Genomic DNA, 21,338 nt, shown 5'->3' on the forward strand with positions numbered 1-21,338 from the left:
ACGATGAAATCCGGCCATTTGTGACAACATGGATGGACCTTGAGGGTATTATGCTAAGCGAAATAAGTCAGGGGGAGAAAGTCAAATACCGTATGATGACACTCATAAGTAGAAGACAAAAATGACAAACACACACAAGGCAACAGAGATTGGATTGGTGGTTACCAGAGGGGAAGGGGGAAGGGAGGAGGGCGAAATGGGTGATTAGGCACACATGTGGGGTAACAGATGATAATTAGTCTTTGGGTGGTGAACATGATGTACACAGAATTCGAAATATATCATGATGTACTTCTGAAAGTTACACAATGTTATAATCCAATGTTACTGCAATAAAACAAAAGAAAGAAAGAAATCACACAGGTTATAAGTAGACAAGTCTGTTTTCACAGCCAGTCTGGTGGCTGCAGAGTGTGCATATCATGTGTGAACGAGACACTGCAAATGAGACCTCTGAAGCCTGGGGAACGGGGGCCACCTGCTGCCTTTGGTAAACCAAATACTACACAGCAGCTGCCTGTGACTGAATAAACGTTTCCGACAGCTATACCACACTGTTGGCTTGTCTTGAGTTTATAATCAACTTAAAGCCAAAGATGAGTTTCACCTGAACTGTTACTAAGTTTGACCACCTCTTCCTCCAACCCCATTTCTATTTTGCACTTGATCCTTAAAAACAGAGCGGTTTTACCTCCATTCCTGGTAGATGTTCTCTTGCTGCTTGGCTTTAGTGTCCACACTGTCCACTACCCAAGAACCCTGGACTCTGACACACGGGCAGGTAGTCCATTTAAAAGCTCTATATCACTTAAAAAAAAACCTCAGCTGTTTTTGTGTGTGTGTGTGTGTGTGTGTGTGCCCCTTCATCCAAGACTTTTATAAAACTCAGCTTAGAGCAGAGCCAAGACTGAAGGACCTTGTCCCGAGGGCAACAGCTTTCAACCTGTTTACCCGTTTCACCCTGTGCACCTATTACACGCTGTGCACAGATGTGACTCTTCTGTTCCAAGAAAAGCACTGAGTGTATTATGCAAAATATAACAGAAATGATATGGGGGTCGTAGACAGAGCAAAGAGGAATTGATGTGGGACACAGGAAATCAGGTGAGTTTGTGCTGGCTGTGTCATGAGGAAAGAGGAACAGAAATGTGTAAGCCTGTGGGGTGGGGGGGAGCTGGTGCACAGGGATGTGTGATGTCCCCGTGGGACAAAGAGAAGGGTTGGAGGCTGGACAATGAGCTCTCTGAATGAAATCATTAAATTTGAAGATGAATCACCTTGCTAAAAGAGCAACCGCTCCTTCCCAGCTACGGGGAGAAGGGGCCGTGGGCAGTACGCACAGGGTTTGCTCCTCGGCGTGAGTTCATGCCCTGCACGTGGTGACACAGAGAACTCAGCAGCACCTACCTCCACACCACGGACAGGCTGTGCTGCTCTCACCTGTTAAACACCTCTGACAAAAGTTATTCAACTGCCCCATCTCTGAGAGGAAGTGTAGTTTTCTTCACAAAAAGAACACTCAAGCTGCAGTGCTCACCATCACAATGTGTATTTTACCAATTACTCATTCTCTAAGCATGAAAATGGCATGCATAGTTCCAATTATCCTCCCACTCCCATGTACAGAAATTTCTAAGTTTCTACCAATAAACAATTGACTTGGCCAGAAATTATCCAAATAGAAAAGGTAAAATTCGTTTAAATGATAGTTCATAGCCAAGATATTTTTAAAAACTTGATTTTTGGAAGGTGTTGGCGATTTTTTTTTAAAAGAGGAACACATTTTTCTTTTGATTGTAACATTCTGGGGAAATTATAAGTATTTTCAGTAATCCGATCCTCCGTTAGAGATTTTGGAAAGAACTTTGTATTTTAGAAACTGGGTCTGAGTCATTTTCCAGAGTTCTGAAAAAAATAAAGAGGCATATTGTATGTTTTATACCAACATTCCCCAGCTCTCGATATCTTGGACAAAAAAGTTTAGAACCATCACTTACCTCCACATCACAGCCATATTCTGATCCATCCAGAAGCACCACTTTGCACTGCATACTTTTAGGCTTTTTGACAATCTTTAATGGAGATCGAGATAGCTTACTGCTAGATGATTTTTGAGAAAGTTTATCGTCTTCAAACTGCTGATATTCGAGCTGCTTTGCAGCTGCAGCAGCAAACTCCTGTTCCTTGTCAGCGACCTGTGAAGAGCAAACAAGCAGCAGTTTTCATTGCAAGACAGGAAATAAACATTGCATCGCTCAGGCAATAACAGAACACCAGAAACAGGCTTTCCGATTCCATAAAGGATGCAAATGTCTGAATTAGGAAATTAGAAATGGATATACATATACAGATATTTATAACGCTAACAGTTTCGCCTAAATAACTTTTGCCATCTAAACGTACCAATAGGGCTGATTTCAGTTTGACTCAAGGGTTTAATTTAGAAGGACTGAGTTAGCAAATGCCACCAAGACTTCACTAAGCAAAGAAGGATACAGATGGACTCCTGACTTTTGAAAAGGCATTGGACAGTACAGGTCTTTAAAATAAACCATCTGGAGTTTATCTGATGTACTCTATTTTCTTCATTCACTGGATCCTTCTATATTCCATGACTATAAATTTCCTAAATACATACAAGGTATCTTACAGACTTTAAGGCCTAGAGAGCTTCAAGTATTAATCTTCTCAGTAACTTTACAGCTATTAAAATACTTGACTTACCTCTAAATCAGTTCAATGAACCTAGCAGCACTAAAATTCACCACAAAGTATCCCCTAAGTCTGCTTCCCCTCATTGTAACGAACCGGTATATGAACAGATCAAATCTGTCCAGAAGCTTTAATCTGCTTTCAAATCACAACAGTCTAGTCCAGGCTAGACTCAAGGCTGCAGAGGACATCCTACCTAACAACGCAGCTCTCCCTTGAGTCATCCCCCTTGGAAATCTCTCTGTGTGATGCTCTCCAACTACTCTTTTTTACACCTCTCTCCTGTCTGTTAAATGACCACCAATGGTATTAGTGCAAATTCAACTCATGGGCCAGACCACATTTCCACTGTTCTGCAAATACACACTGACAGTCCAAAGAAAGATAAGTTCCACAATTCTATTTAGAGCCCGTCAATAAGCATGGGATCTCCTCTCTCATGAACACCCCACATCAGGTAACTACGAGCACACTGGCCTGACGGTAGACAGTGCTGACGGCTCATCACTTCAACTTTTCTTCTTCATTAGCCTCTACAGTTTTACAACACTCTAATAGAATCACAAAGTGGTTTTCTGGTGTATTTATTTTGGTTTTTAGGTATTATTTTCTGTGCTTTTACAATGGCATCATCTATCTTGTTTTCCATCCAGAAGATTACTAATAGTCCTTTCCTCCACTTCCTCCTTGCCCAGAATTCAAGGCAAAGTCTTGAGAAGTTCTTAAGAATAAAGACACCAATTTGCTGAGTGAAGAAACCAAGAAAAAACTGAGCAACCAACCTCAAATACCAAAATAGTTGAGAGAAGGCAAGCCTCCACTAAAACAAGTAAATAAAAGAAAATGCTCTGGCAACCTGTCCAACATTTTATGACTGTTGGTCTTTCCATATCAAAGAATTAAAATAGTAAGTGCAAAAAAGTCATCAAATGCATTAATTTTGGCCAAGTTTGGTAACCTTGGAATTTTATATCAATAACCATAACATATCTTTAAGAGTTTTATAATTTACATACAACTTTTGCACTTTTAATTTACATTTTCTTCCCATCGTAGGCAAAGTCAACAGAAGCTACATTTTCATTTAAATTTTACCTGGAATCAACTTTTTCTATGTATTAGGAAATATAAAATTTCATTTTTCCTCTACTAAGACAAAATTATGTGTATGAGAATAAGCTTTACTGGGTTACTTAACACGTCAACTCCAAAAGTGTCTTAAACTACCACTGTTCAAAAGGAGGCCTCCTTTCTGGAACGCTGGACACACAAACCCATCACTGAGGCTCTTGTGCACATTCTTTAAAGAACTTTAACAATGCTACAAGAGCAGGCCAAGTACCTCAAATGCAACGCCAATCGTAGTCATCTAATGCATTCCAATTTTAACACACCAATATCAAACATTTTAGCAAATCCTCTATTCCATTAACCCTCATAACAGCTCTGGGAGGTAGGTATCATGACCCTCACCTGCACAGGAGGGCAAAGAGGCACAAGGCATCATCTCAACAAACTTTCTGAGTAAACTGGAATTCAAATCCTGCCAAAGCCCATGTTTTAACCATCGCTAAAAATCAAAATGTACTTCATTTTACCTCCAACATAACTGGGCTCCTGGTATGAATCAAAGAATTTTAGAGTGGATGACTAAGAGAATTATCCTTTCTCATCTTTCCATTCCGTAAACGAGGAAGCTGAGGCCCAGTGGGCTTGGAGGAGTTCTCTGTGCCTGGGAAAGTAAGGAGGCAGGAGACAGCACCACCTGAGGTCCCTCTGCGGCCCGTCGCCTTTCCCTCTAATGGCTCAGGACAGTTTCTTCAGTTTTGTTTCAAACATCTGACTACAGAAGATAAAGTGTATTGAATCATGGCTGGGTATAGAAACTCTTCCTTCTCTACAATTATCCCCCACTTTCACGTTATTTCACTTGAGAGTTAAGAGGAAAGAATGGACAAAAGCCAGTCTAGTAGTTGTAAATTTCTGAAGCCTGAACAAAACACCACCACGCTCACTTCTCCACCGAGAGGGAAGGTAAAGGAAAACCGTGACAGCAGCAGCGGCTCCTTAGATTTTGTGTAACAAGCTGGAAAGATAACCCCCAGCTCCCTATCACAAAACATCTGAGATCAGACACAGCATCTATTTATAGAGGTGAAAATAAACATCATTCTTAACATTACCTAAACGCAGAACTTAAAATGCCATGGGAAAGAAAGAAAATAATCAGGTTGTAAACACATAGTTTAATGTTCTAATGTGCTGTGCCTTCCAAAGGGTTTCACTGACATGCTGATTTCACATCTCCTCTCAACCTCTTCTAGAATTTCTAGCTTGACACGCAGATGTCCCACCTATAAAAGGGCCGTCATCTGCTGGGATTCCCAGATTTCCTCACCACCAATGAGCCGGGACTCTAAAAGATGCCGATTCCAGGTTTGAAGGTTGAAGTCAAAGAAATTTAAACAGGGATTCACTCCAGGTCCAAGTATAAACCATGCTTTATTTTTTTGCATGAAAACTTTTAAAAGAAATATTCACACTACACCTGACAACTTAAAGATGCCTAGGAAACAGAATTGAAAATACCCCTGTACATAAAGGAGACAGACCTAGGTGAACATCGGGTAAAAGCAGCTGGCAGCATTAGGGTCAGAGTGACTCCTGGAAAAATAAAACAGCTCCAACCCCTGGGTTTGAATAAAAATCTGGAGCATAATTAAAGCTGTCCTATGGGGCCTTCCTGCGAATCCAGAGGAAACCCGTAACCCGCAGTGCAGATTTCAGTGAGTTCACGTGCTCTCATCAGATGAAGGCACTGCCGGCCAGGGTGTGGAAGGCCATTCACTGGAAGCCTTGACATAGAGTAGACGCCCCTGCTGGGCCCACAAGGGGCGACGCCCACGAGCCCACAGTTCCCCTCCCGCCCAGAGACCGAGGGCGCGGGGGCGCGGGAAGCGGCCGCTCACCTGCTCCGGCGCGGGGCTGCCGGGCGCGGCCGCGAGCACCTCCTGGGCGCGCCGCTCCTCCCCGCCCGCCTCCCGCGGCTCGGCCTCCTGCTCCGGCCTGGCTTCCGAGTCTGAGCCGGATTCGGTCGTCATGGTCGATGGTCCTGCAAGCAGAGACAGGGGACGGCCCATCACTCGGTGTGCTCACTTTCCCGAGCGAGACAACCAGGACGCTGCACGCAAAAAGCCGAGGAGAAGCACAGCCAAAGGGGAAGAAACGCGAGAATCACACGTAACTGTGCTGCCCGCGCCTCACGGACGACTTCTGAATCCAGCACAGAGGCCAGTGCCCGAGAATGGGTCAAAATTAACAATTAACTAGAAGCAAAAGTTGACGTGTAATGATAACAGATTTTACTTCTATTAGATTTTTGCCACAGATGACCATACAATGATATTAAAGTAACGTCATAATAATTACTTAACTTAGATACATTTAATTTCATAAAACTGAATTTGCTGCATCAGTTGGAATATATATTTTAATCTCTTCGCAGGACGATCTAAGAATGGAAGCGGATATTCTTTCTCATTCCCTTTCCCCTTCCCACCTCCACGCAGAAGCCCTGCTCTGCCTGTCCGGACCCCGGAATCTGTCCACTCTTCCACGAACAAATGCCTTTCCCCTTGGATTGCTCCTGACTCTGTTATCCCCCTTGGACTTCGCAACCTCAGCCACAACCACAATGCAGGCTTCCTGGGTGACGTGGATCAGCCCCCTGCTGCACAGGCTGGGCTGCAGCACAGCTCAGCTCAGCTCAGCTCCCCTGCCCTCACAGTTCATTCTCAGACGCTCCTGCCCGGCTCCCTCCTACTTCCCTTGTGTGCTGAAAGAGGAGCTTGTCTGTCTCACGGCTCATAAGGAGATCAAACAGATCTTAATATATAACTGCTCTTATATCCTAAAAAAGACCTTCTAAAATATATAACCACCATCTTCTAATAGTTTGCTAGTCAAGACACTTTAGTATTTCATGCCTCAGTTTCCACATCTGCCAAATGAGGGAACTGAATATGATCATTCCTAAAGAACTCATTTTCTGCGATTATTTTTTTCCCCTACTAATAGACATGCAACTATGTTTAAATCAGTTTTGCTCTAAGCAGCAGGAGGGGTGCCACACAAGATTACCATGTTATTTTAAGTAATTTCTTATCTTAGGTATGTGGTAAATATCTCAAAAACAAATATCTCAGATGGCTATAATTTCCCTTCCTAATTCTAACTTTATGGTAAAAATGTCACCAGTAAGAGGCTTGTGTAATACTTTAAGCAAATGATACACCCATTAGTCTAATATAGAATTATGCAGAATGAAACTCCATAGTAAAATCACCATTTAGTTCCTATCTTCCTAAGCCACAATGGAGTATGTTTAATAATTTGAAGAAGAGGGAACATAACAAATACCGATCTATGTTATAAACTATGCTATAGCTGTGCTTTCTATTTAGGATTCTGTGTTACAATCACAAGCTATTCCTTTTGTTGAATAAAAGACATCAACTTGGCATGTGCTCAGTTGCCCAAAGTGTATGTAAATATCAAGACCAAACATAGAACAAGACAGCGATCCAAATAAAATTAACAAATTTTCTTTTTTCCTGTTACACTTTGGATTTTCAAGCAAATCTTGAAAGTAAGTATTATATTCTCTTTTGCATGCTTATACTAGAAAGTGTTGAGTCTACAGAAAAAATGGTGGAGGAGGAGGAAAGGAGGTAGCATTGTGTAATTCAGAGGCTACAATCAAACTCTGCCTTTCAGAAGAGGAAAGATTAATTTTAAAAATTCAATTCAATAAACTCTTATTGAGTACCAAATATCAGTCAAGCACAGCTCATGGTTTAGAAACAGAGCTAAGTATGTTGTAACCCTCCTCCTCAGCCCAAGGAGCTCATAGTCTGAGAGAGAAATTGACTCTCCCCAGAATCCATTTTCTCTATCTTACTTGTGGAGACTAAACTTTCAGTGTTAGCTGGGACTCCTCCACCCAGCTTGAGACCACAATGAGTTGTGGCCACTCTGGACCAAGGAAACAACAGAGAAAATGGATTCAACGTTTAGGTCATCTTCACAAAGACAAAGCCACTTGCCTTAGATTTCGCTTTCCCATTGGCTGGAAAACAATGAGTGACACGGCTGCCATAAACCTAGTCAGGGAGGCCCCCAAGTTCAGGAGGCCGCCAGCCAGACCCCCTACAGCCTGAGTCCCTGGATGAGCTCACGGGGCACAGCCCACCTGCTCTGGACTGTTATATGAGGCAGAAATCAACTTCTGTTTTGTTTGAACCTCAGCATACCAGTCCACGCCCAAACTAATACACATTCTACAGACTAAAATTCTACCAAAATATAGTTATACTCTAGTGGGTCCTATCTTACTAAAACAAAGTACCCTTCCCTTGATCACACATCCTCCACCAGCTACTCCCATGTTTATTTCTCTGCTTTCCACTTAGCACTTCTCATTAACATTTTTTGTTGACTCTTACTGTCTTCTTCCTCACATCACTGCACATCAGTCTAGACCAAGTTCATCCCACTCGGGGATGCCAGAGGTGTGAGTCACTGAGCCCTGGGGCCTGGCTGATGGAATTTCACTCGCTGAGCTAACCGGGCTGCAGTGGACTCCTACATCTCTTGGGGCTCCCTCACACTTCATAAATTCCCTTCTGGAGGAAGGAAAAAGTGTATCTTCTTCATATGAACGACCCCACCAAAGGAGAGTTCACAGGCGTGGACCCTGAGCTACCTCCTGGCCGGCAACTGGGACACTACGCGAGTCTGTTCTCTTCTTTAAGATGAGTGGGTTGAATTCCATCCCTCCTGCCTATGACAGTCTAATCCAGAGTGGCAATGGCTTCCCCATCACTCTTTCTCTGCGACCACCCCAGTCTGACTCCATTGGGGTGGCTCTTGTGGACAATGCAATGGACTATCCACTATTGTCTGTTTCCGTCCCCTCTGACCTTTTAGCAGCCTCAACCCAGGTGAGGAGACTTTCCCTGTCAACATGTTTCCCATCTTGAGATTCAGAACACACCGGACTCCTGCTTTTCTCCTGTCTCTGGCTACTCCTTATCTAATCTCTAAATGTGGAAATGTCCTAGGAAACTCAATTCCAGGCCCTCTTCTCTTCTCTCTATTTTCTCCCCAGCTTATGATATCATTTCCCAGGGCTTTAAATACTTCCTATAAGCCAACAGCTCACATATTCATATTTCTAGTCCAAACCTCTGTTCTGAGCCTTAAAACTCAGCTGGCCAATTGCCATTCCTCACTGATACCTCACAGGTATCTCTGGATTTTTCTCTCCCTAATCTGTTCCTCTCCTCCCTCACCTTCCTCATCTAAATAAACGGCAATGGTATTCCTTCAAGCCAGAATTCTAGAAGTTACCCTTGACATTTTCCTTTCCCTTACCTTCCTTATCTAACATACAACAGAAAGTTTTGCAAAATATGTAATTTTGAAAATACATATATAAATATACATGGCCAAAATATATCTTAAATCAGTCCTCTGCCACTACACAAGCTACCATTTCTTTCCTGGACCTTCGATCATCTCTTCCCTGCCTCTAGTCCTGACCGTCTCTGTCTGTTCTGTCTGATCTTCATAAAATATAAATCTAGTCAAATCACTCACGTTAACAGATTCCCAACGTGCTCGAAGTAAAATCTAAACTCAGTTATCATGGCCTTTAAGCATGAGCCTAGGCCTCAACCTCCCATCCACACCCAGTGGCACCGCCTACCCTTCTCGCCCACTCAGATCCAGCCACGTGGTCTCCTTTCAGGTTCTAAACCACATCAAGGTTTTCTTCCTCCAGGTGTCTTAGACACGCTGTTCTCCGCAAGAACATTTTTTCTCTGCTCTTCAAGTGGCGGACTCTCCATTCCTCAAGTGTTGCTGAGAGGCTTTCCCTTTTTACATAGTTATTCTAATCGTGTCTGATAGTTTCCTTCCTGTAACATGTCAGGAGTTGTAATTATTCAACCCTCCCGCCCCAACCTCCTTCCCATATATGAAAGGGCAGGAATCATGGGGGTTTATACCCCAATATACCCAGTACTAACACAGTACCCAGAACATAGTAGGTATATCAATAATTATTTGATGAATGACTAAATAATAAAATCAACCCCATTTACTATCTTACCTGTGTATCTGAAGGTGTACTAACTCTTCCTTATAGCCTTTAATCACTGTTTAAGATCTCTCTTAAGGGGTAAACAGTAGGTATTTCTGTTTTTCTGAAAAACAACTCAGTTTAACTTTCAGAACTGAAATCTCCCTCACAGCAGTAGACACTATTGGTCTGTTCACAGTATAATGCTTTTATCAGTAAACCAAAGGGTCTTTGAAAAACACAAAAAGAAAATGTTTAAGTGGTTTAGAGAATCTCTATAAAAGAGTAACCGAAAAACCACTAGATCATGAACTTAAAAAGTAAATGACACTGGAAAAAGCATATTTTAAAATGATGCTAAATTTTTCCTAGACAGTTCTTACATATAAATCATAGTATTAAAAAAAATTTGGTACCTCCAATATCTTCTATTTTCTATGAATATATTTAGAATTCTGTCATTATTATGTGTTTCAGCAAATAATCAGACATCAGAACTGTCAAAGAAGCAGAAAGCCAGAATCATATCTCAAAATATAAACATTTGAATGCATTTTCACTTGAAAATCTACGTCTAATCCTTATAGATATAATACATAAAAATGATCAGCAGTAAGTTGCCATGTGTGACCCTGGATGACTAACTTCATTTCTTTAGTCTTCTCCTTCCTCTTTCATAAAACAAGGGGTTCAGACTAGAACTTAGTGCTAAGTGAGGTGAGCGTGGGGGAGGGGCGAGGAGGGGAAGGCAGGAAACGCAGATCTCGTCCCAGTTTAAGCTAACAGCTCTGTCATCTCTTTCACCATCTTCTTTCAACTTCTTTACTAGTGAAACATAATGAGTTTTTACACAAATGTAGTCGTAATATACATCTAATATAAATGCACCCGAAACTTTAAAAGGTGTCAAATATGCGTTAAAATAGGAATCTTTCTAAACACATGACATTAGCTCCCAGACTCATTATACATTTAATAGAAGGGAAAAATCAGTACAGGAATATCCCAGTTTTGAGTTTCTGGGCTATTACTCCAGTCAGGTAACATTCTGCACCTGCCTTTGTCTTTAATTCCATGACTTTCTCTAAGGCAGACAGCCAGCTATACAAAAGCTAAATAAAAGTGCGAGATGGAACAGAGCCCAGAAACCACCTCTCAACTATTTAAATGATAAAATAATGCACCATTATTTTCAACCTATGAATCTGCCATATAACACTTACCCGTCACACATAAACACAGACCTTCAAACCTCCAACAAACTCCTATGCCCTTGTCAAATATTTCCTAATTTTTCCCAGCACTATATGTACATAATATAATGAAAATCATTGCTGTTCTTTGACTAATTTTAATAAAACTTTCACTGCTGTTGAGAGATAGTAAAGTAATAAACCTTAAAAAAGTAAGACTTTTAAATTCTGGAATCTCACTAGAATCAATATTTAATTCCACATATCTGAAAGGGCCTAAGTTCATATTATACCTACGAGTGAGCAGTAGCGAGGCTAGATCAGTAAATTCAATTTCAAAACTTTTTTTAATAGTCCTCTTCCCTAACCACATACCAGTATATGCAAGCAATAAATGATTTTTAAATGGCAAACAGTTAAAATCATAAGCATTTAAATACAGCACTTCTCACTTTAACTCATTATTTTAATAATTTTATAGTGTGCACATCCAATCTGTATCCAAACGCCGAAACATTTTTTAAATTAGATTTTCATGATACTTACATTGCTTTGGTTTTTCTTTTTCTTATACTCATTCCTTGCTTTCTTGGATGACCCTTACCACATAAAATCGTACATTTCCCTTTCCAAATCACTAAAAGTTCCTATTTTCCAATGCTCTCTTCTCTTCCCTTGATATATTCTCTTAGGACTAAACACAGCTGCTACTTATTTCAGTTACGGGAAGTGAACACCACGGTCTGCAATCCAAGCAGAATGCGATATAATATGTTTATGCTTGGCTTGGCCTTAAACCATGCCCTCTCTTTATACTAAATTCACCTTATTAATTGTGTTCTGCTTAGGCTAAAAAGGTTCAGATTCCTAGAAACTCGAAATCCTCTAAGTTGGGGTAAGGACATTCATTAAGTATGCTGGGGTAATGGCAAGAGGAGAACTTTCTCTCTTCAAGAAACATAACCGATATTTCTTTATACCTCTCTCAGGGACATGTTCATTAAATAACTATCAAAAGAAATGGTAATGAGCTTCAAAGGAGGCATCGTGAGCCATAAATGAAATCATACTCACAATTCACAATTCATTTCACCTATTAAAAAATGGTCTTTGTCATGCATTTCAGGCTTTGTTCCTTTTCAGGTCTAATTTTTTATTCCATAGAAAAAAAATATCAGGACCGGCCCAGTGGCGCAGCGGTTAAGTGTGCACATTCTGCTTTGGTGGCCCAGGGTTCACTGGTTTGGATCCTGGGTGTGGACATGGCACCACTTGGCAAGCCATGTTGTGGCAGGTGTTCCACATATAAAGTAGAGGAAGATGGGCACGGATGTTAGCTCAGGGCCAGTCTTCCTCAGCAAAAAGAGGAGCAATGGCAGCAGTTAGCTCAGGGCTGATCATCGTCAAAAAAAAAAAAAAAGAAAAAGAAGAAGAAGAAGATTATTCTCACCTTTTCCACTTTTTAGAAGTAGCATCTCTTAAATCTCCATCTCCTGACTAAATGACTGCTAAGTTAGCTTCTCTATTAGAATTCACTTCCCTCTCTAGGTGATAGGAAAATTCAGTGGTATTTTACTAAAAGACACAAACCTGAGACTTACTGCAGGAAAATGCTTAATACAAATCTCTGTCATTTACACATAAAACAAGATTCCTATAGAATAACAAAGCACTTCATAAAAGAAAACCCTTCATACCATTTACCTGCCTCCAGGGATGTAGGACTACAACCAAAAAATCTTTTTTAAAAACAAGCTTTTGTTTTTTCTTTTATATTTCAAATATACGTTCATAGGAGAAGAGAGGCTAGCAGACCCATATATACTCAGCATAAGAATTTGTGACTACTGAACACTATCCACCAGTCCACTAAAAACCTTCTGCTTCGAGCAAATTAAAAGATAGTAATAACCCTGGCCCCTCGACTGGATGCCTCCTATTTGCATTAAAAGAAAAGAAAAACAACTTAGTATCATCCATCTTAAAAAAACACAAGACTAAATCATCCTGCTCTTGGTCTCACATTCCATTCACCCCCATCTCTATCCCTATTTCTTTCCTGTTCTTTAGAGCCATGCTTCTGGAAAGAATTTTCTTCCCATGCTGTCACCACACTCCATCCCACTCACTCTTCGGCGTATTCCCCATTATTCTAGTAAACCTTACTAAGGTTACCAATGACCTCCCCATAAGCCGGTACATCCTAGGTGACATCCCTTCTCACCTTTGAATTTCTCTGTGTTTGATGCTCTCTTGATTTTCCTTAGACCTTTTATGGCTACTCTTTCTCATTTCCATTTGCCTCTTCATAGCCTACTTCTCATACTCTGTTTCTAAACTTTGCAGTTCTTTAGGAATCAGTTGCACTCTTCGAACCCTTTCTTGAGGGGCTCCTGCACTTTGCTTCAAATATAATGACAATTCCAAAATACAAGTTCCTCAATTTGTGACCTCTCTAAGCTTTAGGCCAGCCCTGGTGGTCTAGTGATTAAGATTCGGCACTCTGACCACTGCGGCCCAGGTTTGTTTCCCCGTCAGGGAACCACACCCGCGGTCTGTTGGTTGTCAACTGTGGAGGCTGCATGTAGCTGTGATGCTGAAAGCTATGCCACCGGGATTTCAAATACCAGCAGGTCACCCATGGTGGACAGGGTTCAGCAGAGCTTTTGGACTAAGACAGAGTAGGAAAAAGGACCTGGCCACCCACTTCCGAAAAAAATTGGCCATGAAGCCCCTGTGAATAGCGATGGACCACCGTCTGATACAGCGCCAGGAGGAGAGAGGACCGCAGAGAAAGGCTGGGCAGGGTCCTGGATACAGCGCTGCCGGGAGTCGGAATCGACTGGACAGCACTACAACCACTGAGACTTAGGTCCCTATGTACAACACCACTTCTCACCTCTCTCACCCAGGTATCTCAGAGGCCCCTAAAAACGGAACACTTCTCCATCCAAACCCTTAATCCCCCCACCCTCCCAAGTGCCCAGTCTGCTCTGCCGCAGTCTCCCCGTTTTAGCAGGTGGGCTGCCACTCGGCCAGCTGCAGGGATCAGGGACACCACTCTCTCCTTACTCCCAACTCAATCCACTTCACACCTGTCAATTTCACCTCTTGAGTTGTGTTCAAAGAAAGGAGGAATCAGGAGAAAGTTTTAGGCAGAGGTTACCAATCGGCAAAAGCAGAACAGCATGAAAAATCACGTGCACTTACTTGTATGAGGGCATGTGACCTGCTGTGGCTGGAACATAAGGGGCGTGTGTAGAGTGACGAGAGGTGACGAGATGAGCCACGCAGAAGTCAGGTCTTGCAAGGCATCTGGATCTCACTAAGGAGACTCCATTTCATTACACAGAGACCGCTCCGGCAGCCACGAGGATGACTTACATCAAAAGGGGCAGCTGGACTTCTCCATTGTTTGGGCTCAAAATTAGACCAAATTAACAGACCAAGAAGGCCTTGATGGGGCAGCAGTGAACCAGTTGCTCCTCAAAGCACAAAGAGTGGAATTCAGCACTGATCATTATGAAGTATCTTCGAAAACTTGACAATAAAGAGTTGAGACGCTAAGCGTGACTAGCAGCAGGGACAATTCTGATCGTTTTTTTTCAAATAAGCTTTTTGGCCATACTAAGTTCAAATCTTGTAAACCAACATACCAACTCATATGGAGTACGCTGACTTTAAGAGTATAGAAGAAGTAGAAAGCTGGAATTTTTACGAAGACAACACAACAATTCAGACATTACTTTCACAGCGACCATGGTAAACCTGCAGGGGATTACCAAGATCCATCAATACGGAGACAAAGATCTCATAACAGCATTGCACACCTACAACTCTGTTCAGAATTTAAAAAGCTCAACGAGACAAAAATGAATAAATGAAGCCACAGTCACCTACGTCAAGGAATGTGCATTCTGACCGGTTACCTGAGCAGCACACCCGCAGGGCACACAGGATGAGAGAATGGCCCCAAGGGCAGGTTTGCACAAGTCCGCCGGCAGGGAGGGCTTCCGCACGAACAATCCCTGTTTGATGGAGAAATGACCACTAACCTGCAGTCCCAAGGTTAATGACAAGTTTTAAGCTTTAGATGCAATTAAAAATCACAGGTGACTTCAGGAAGATAAAAGGGAAATAAAAGCACTAGGGAGGCACAGGATGGGGCAGGCGGGCGAGAGACAGCCTCAATTCTGCCATGTGCTCTGTGACCTCAACGGAATTTGGCTTCCCATTCTGTCCTAAGAGTCTGAAATTCTAGGATTCCTGAGAACCAGGGACATTGCTGCATTAACAGCAGGAAATCTAAGGAAATTTTGTCCTTTAACTGAAGACAGATACTAACTAACCTTACTGACCACGCGCACAGGCATAAGGCACCTGCAGCAGGTAACTGCCAGCCCTCCAGCGAGAAAGCCAACCTCCCCTCACAGCCAGTCAGCTGACAGCTTCATTAACTATGGAGTCTATTAAGGTTTTATTTAATTCACAGAAGTGATACTTTACCCAGATAATCTGAAAAAGCTGAAGCAAACACTCTTAGTTGATGTAATAGATTGGAAAAAACCTAGTTTACTTTCAGTAAGCGTTTACCTTTTCTTTTTAAACTCAAAAATATTTGGATCTATATGTGAACAGAAAAATTAACAAATATAGTTTAGAACATAAACAGATATGGTGGTTAGGACTATGTAAGTGTCTACCTTATCAATATGTATTCCTATTTCCAAATCCAACTGGTGCCAAATACTGGGGTATAAAATTCTGTATACCTTTCAAATACCAAGACTATTTGGTTGTTCCTATAAGGCCCTAAATCTGTTTCAGTAAACCAAGGACGCGCTGGTTTTCCCTCTAGAGGAACAGGGACTTGTGTGAGTGAAGGACCTTAACCGAGTTCAGTGACAGCACGAACACTAGGAGAGGCAGGGCTCCTGAGCTGACAAAACTACTTGCAAATTAAGCCTAGAGAAAGTGTAAGAAGAACCAATGCAAGTTCTGTTCTAGGATGTTAGCATTACAATCACTCTGTTACAAAGCGAAGAAGTTCCCAAAATGGGATTCCTGAATTCCAGGGGTTGGGTAAGGCAGCCTAAGGATCTGAGAGTTTCTTCTGATATTTTAAAGGAAAGCATACATTCAGCAACAGCAGGGCTGCACACACTAATCGAGTTCCTTTGCTTTTGGCTGGAAATGTTATCAGTTAAGGTTAGAAATAGTGGCTACATCATTTCTTCATTTGCTAATACACTGCTTCAACAAACATTTCCTGAATAGCTGTTCTGAGTCCTGGGGATCCATCAGGTAAAGACAAACAAGTCTCTGCTCTGGCGGAGCCTACATTCTAACTGAAGGAGAAAAAGAAACAGAAAAGGTCAGCTACAGATAGACGTCTTGAGATAATCCAGTCTAAAGTAGATGAGTGGCTGCGTACATTGTGTGGTTAGGGAGGGCTTCTCCAAGGAGGGGATATTTAAGCAGACACTCAAATATGGCGAACCATCTGCCATGTGAAGATGTGGGGCTTGCGCTAATACTTTCCAGGAAGACAAGTGCCCAGGCCCAAGGAGGAAAGGAGCTTGGTGTGGTCAAGGAATGAAAAGAAGGTGGAGGTAAAATGGGATCCAGGAGGTACGGGCAAGAAAAGTACAAGATGAAGTACAAGATGTGAGGGGGTCACATCCTGTGGGTCTTTGTAAGCCAGTTCATGAAGCTGGACTTTACCTGCAATGCAATGGAGCATTTTAAAGTGAAGAATGATAGGGTCTTATTGATGCTTTTCAAAGACCACTCCGGCTTCTGAGTGAAGGAGCAAGGTGGGAGCAGGGAGAGCAGTCAGCAGGCTAAGGCAACAGTCCAGGTGAAAGGAGAGGGAGAGCAGTGGGCTATTCTAGCGCTGTCAGAAGCTCTGATCAGGGCTTCACGAAGACAGGAGATGGACTGAACTGGCAGGCAAAATCTCGAATTAATGTGAGATGTCTCATAAACACAGGGATCCCTAGAGGTGAGAAGACCGCAAATCATGCCTTCTCCAACAGGCAGGGAGCCCACCGACAAACAAAGGTCCAGTTTCGACCACTATTCTTCCAGGGGGTGCTCTATCACCTTTAACACAGGACACCATCAGGGAACCTGATGTCAACAGCAACCTCTTCAAAAGATCTCAATCAGATGAGAACCAAGGGCTGGCTTTATTTATAAAGAATATATTTTTGTGGATTTTTCGGGGTGGAGCAAAATGGCGGGGTGAGCTGACCTGGGATTCTCTCCCCTCCAAAATACGACAAAAGATTGGAAGGACTGAATTTCAGAGAATAAACATAATGCCAGCTCGTTAGAGACCTACAATACCAAGAAGGTGGAGATCATAAACCTAGCTTTACACCTTCGGAGGCGCTGGAACAGTAGGAGAGAACATCGCTCCCTCCCCTAGAGTCTGCGATCGCTGCGGCGCGGGTCGGGAAGGAGCGGGGGAGGGGCCACGCGACCGGGGGATCATTCAGGACTCCTGCCGCTGATTCAGTGGAGACCCACTGACGGGGAGAAAGCTTCCATCGGTGGGCACCCTTTAAATCAAGGGCCTTGGGAGACCAGAGAACAGAACTGATCTGAACCCAGACCAGCGAGTGTGAGTAACAGCCCCTCCCCCCCAGCAAAGCCAGTGGGCGCAGCCATCTTGCCCGAAGGCGGAGAGCTAACACACCGCTCTCGACCCCCATCTAGTGGCGACAGGCTGTAACTGCAAATGAATTGTACCACCATGAGAAAACACCACTCCTCTACCATCCAGCAATTTATAAAAGCCCCAGACCAGAAGGAAAACAATAAAAACACAGAATTAAGTCCTGAGGACTTGGAATTAGGTAAACTAAGTGATAATGAATTCAGAGCAGCTATAATCAAAAAACTCAATGAAGTAGAGAGAAAGATAGAGAAACAAGCCGAGTTCCAGAGTTACTTCACAAAAGAGATTGAAATCATAAAGAAGAATCAAACAGAATTACTTGAGATGAAAAACACAATGGAGCAGATAAAACAGAATACGGATTCCCTGAATGCCCGTGTAGACAACATAGAGGAGCAAATCAGCATAATCGAGGACAGACAGGCTGAATGGCGCCAGACAGAGGAAGAAAGAGAACTAAGAATTTAAAAAAATGAGGAAAATCTCCGAGAGATAATGGATTCAATGAGGAGTAAGAACATAAGGATCATAGGAATTCCCGAGAATATGGAAAAGGAAAATGGAGCAGAAAGTGTGCTTAACGAAATTATTGACGAGAACTTCCCAAATCTAGGGATCAACGGAGAAATGTGTGTAGAGGAGGGTTTTAGATCTCCTAGATTTGTCAATGTAAAAGACCTACTGCAAGGCACATAGTAGTAAAGTTGGCAAATAGGAATGATAAGGAAAGAATACTCAGGGAAGTAAGAAAAAAAAAGAGAATAACCTATAAAGGAGCCCCTATCAGACTGTCAGCGGATTTCTCTACAGAAACCCTACAAGCTAGGAGAGAATGGAGTCATATATTCAAAGCTTTAAAGGATAAAAACCTTCAGCCAAGAATACTCTATCCAGCAAGAATTTCCTTCAGATATGAGGGAGAAATTAAATCTTTTCCAGACAAACAAAAGTTAAGGGAATTTGTAACTAAAAGCCCTCCATTACAAGAAATCCTCAAGAAGGCTCTCATACTTGAAAAAAGAAAAAAGGGAGAAAGGGGACACAATCCACAGACTAGGGAGACCGATGGAAAGAACCAGAACAGGATAGCAAATATTCAACTATAGCAGTAGGGTAAAGGTAAGGAAACTACCAAAACAAGGACGATCTTAGCACTCTAACTACAAATTAATAAGACGAGTTGGAATAAAAAATGAAAATAATTATTTAGGAGGGGAAGAGCAAAGGGTCTAAATCAGTATTGGTCGAGTAAGTAAGAGACCACCAGAGAATAGACTATATTATACACGAGATTCTAAATACAAACTTCAAGGTAGACACTAAAATAAAGTACAGAACAGAGTCACAAATCATAGATAAGGACAAATCTAAGAAACCCAGCATAAGAAATTGCAGTATTAAATGGGTAGTCTAAAGCACACAGGAAAAGAAACACAGGAAAACAAGATAATGAGCGACAGATTGACAGCATCAAGTCCACATGCAACAATAATCACTCTCAATGTGAACAGATTGAACTCTCCAATAAAAAGACACAGAGTGGCAAAATGGATTAAAGAACACGATCCAACAATTTGTTGCCTCCAGGAAACACACCTCAGCCCCAAGGACAAACACAGACTCAGGGTGAAGGGGTGGAGGACAATACTTCAAGCAAATAGCAAGGAAAAAAAGGCAGGTGTGGCAATTCTCATATCAGACCAAGTGGATTTCAAAATAAGACAGGTAAAGAGAGACACAGAGGGACAATATATAATGATCAAAGGGACACTTCATCAAGAAGAAATAACGCTTATAAATATCTATGCACCCAACACAGGAGCACCAAGATTCATAAAGCAACTATTAACAGACCTAAAGGAAGATGTTAAAAACAACACAATAATAGTAGGGGACCTCAACACCCCACTCACATCAATGGACAGATCATCCAGACAGAAAATCAACAAGGAAATAGTGGAGCTGAATGAAAAACTAAAACAATTGGACTTAATAGACATATATAGATCACTCCACCCTGAAGGAGCTGAATACACATTCTTCTCAAGTGCACATGGAACATTCTCTAGGATAGACCGTATGTTGGGAAACAAGGCAAGCCTCTACAAATTTAAAAAAATTGAAATAATAAAAAGCATCTTCTCAGATCTCAGTGCTATAAGGCTAGAAATTAATTACAAGAAAAAAAGCTGAGAAAGGCACAAAGATGTGGAGACTAAACAACACACTAATGAACAAGCAATGGATCACTGAAGAAATTAAAGAAATCAAAAAATACCTGGAAACAAATGAAAATGATAGCATACCATACCAACTCATATGGGATACAGCAAAAGCTGTATTAAGAGGAAAATTCATCACAATACAGGCACATCTTAACAAACAAGAAAAATCCCAAATAAGCAACCTTAAAGCACACCTAACTGAACTACAGAAAAAAGAACAAATGAAGCCCAAAGTCAGCAGAAGGAGAGAAATAATAAAAATCAGAGCAGAAATAAATACTATTGAAACGAAAAAGGCAGTAGAAAGGATCAATGAAACAAAGAGCTGGTTTTTTGAGAAGATAAATAAAATTGACAAACTACTAGCCAGACTTACAAAGAAAAAAAGGGAGAAAACTCAAACAAAATCAGAAATGAGTGAGGAGAAATAACAACAGACTCTGCAGAAATACAACAGATTATAAGAGAATACTACAAAAAACTACATGCCAACAGAATGGATAACCTAGAGGAAATGGATAAATTCTTGGACTCCTACAATCTCCCAAAGCTCACTCAAGAAGAGGCAGACAATTTGAACACACCAATCACAAGAAAGAGATTGAAACAGCAATCAAAAACATCCCAAAGAATAAAACCCCAGGACCAGATGGCTTTCCTAGGGAATTCTACCAAACTTTCAGAGAGGATTTAATACCTATCCTTTTCAAGCTATTCCAAAAAATTAGGGAAGATGGAACACTTCCTAACACATTCTGTGAGGCCAACATCACGCTGATACCAAAACCTGACGAGGACACCACGAAAAAAGAGAACTACAGGCCAATATCACTGATGAACATAGATGCAAAAATTCTAAACAAAATTTTGGCAACCAGAATTCAGCAATTCATCAAAAGATCATCCATCATGATCAGGTGGGATTCATACCAGGGACACAGGGATGGTTCAACATCCACAAATCAATCAACGTGATACACCACATCAACAAACTGAAGAATAAAAACCACATGATCATCTCAATAGATGCAGAGAAGGCATTTGACAAGATCCAACAGCCATTTATGATAAAAACTCTGAACAAAATGGGCATAGAAGGAAACTACCTCAACATAATAAAGGCCATATACGACAAACCCATAGCCAACATCATACTCAATGGGCAAAAACTGAACGCCATCCCCCTGAAAACAGGAATGAGACAAGGATGCCCTCTATCACCACTCTTATTTAACACAGTACTGGAGGTCCTGGCCAGAGCAATCAGGCAAGAAAAAGGAATAAAAGGAATCCAAATAGGGAGGGAAGAAGTGAAACTCTCGCTGTTTGCAGACGACATGATCTTATATATAGAAAACCCCAAAGAATCCATTGGAAAA

General features: G+C 41.7%; 1 protein-coding gene across 50 annotated transcripts in view; it reads right to left on the bottom strand.

Annotated features, from left to right (window-relative positions):
* Positions 1–21,338, bottom strand: part of EPB41L3 (erythrocyte membrane protein band 4.1 like 3) — a 228,809-nt gene that overhangs the window by 84,076 nt on the left and 123,395 nt on the right. For 34 of the 50 annotated variants that reach the window (XM_023647389.2, XM_023647415.2, XM_023647412.2 and 31 more), the window contains exons 2-3: positions 5,682–5,824; positions 1,998–2,195 (exon numbers count right to left, since the gene is read on the bottom strand). In XM_023647389.2, coding sequence (XP_023503157.1) covers positions 1,998–2,195; positions 5,682–5,813 — 330 coding nt within the window. In that variant the 5' untranslated portion in view covers positions 5,814–5,824. Of the gene's footprint in view, positions 1–1,997; positions 2,196–5,681; positions 5,825–9,481; positions 9,505–21,338 lie in introns of those variants that run through there. The other 16 variants (XM_070220544.1, XM_070220533.1, XM_070220534.1 and 13 more) reach the window with 2 other exon arrangements.

This window comes from Equus caballus, chromosome 8 (assembly GCF_041296265.1).
Source record: "Equus caballus isolate H_3958 breed thoroughbred chromosome 8, TB-T2T, whole genome shotgun sequence".
Lineage (NCBI taxonomy): Eukaryota > Metazoa > Chordata > Mammalia > Perissodactyla > Equidae > Equus > Equus caballus.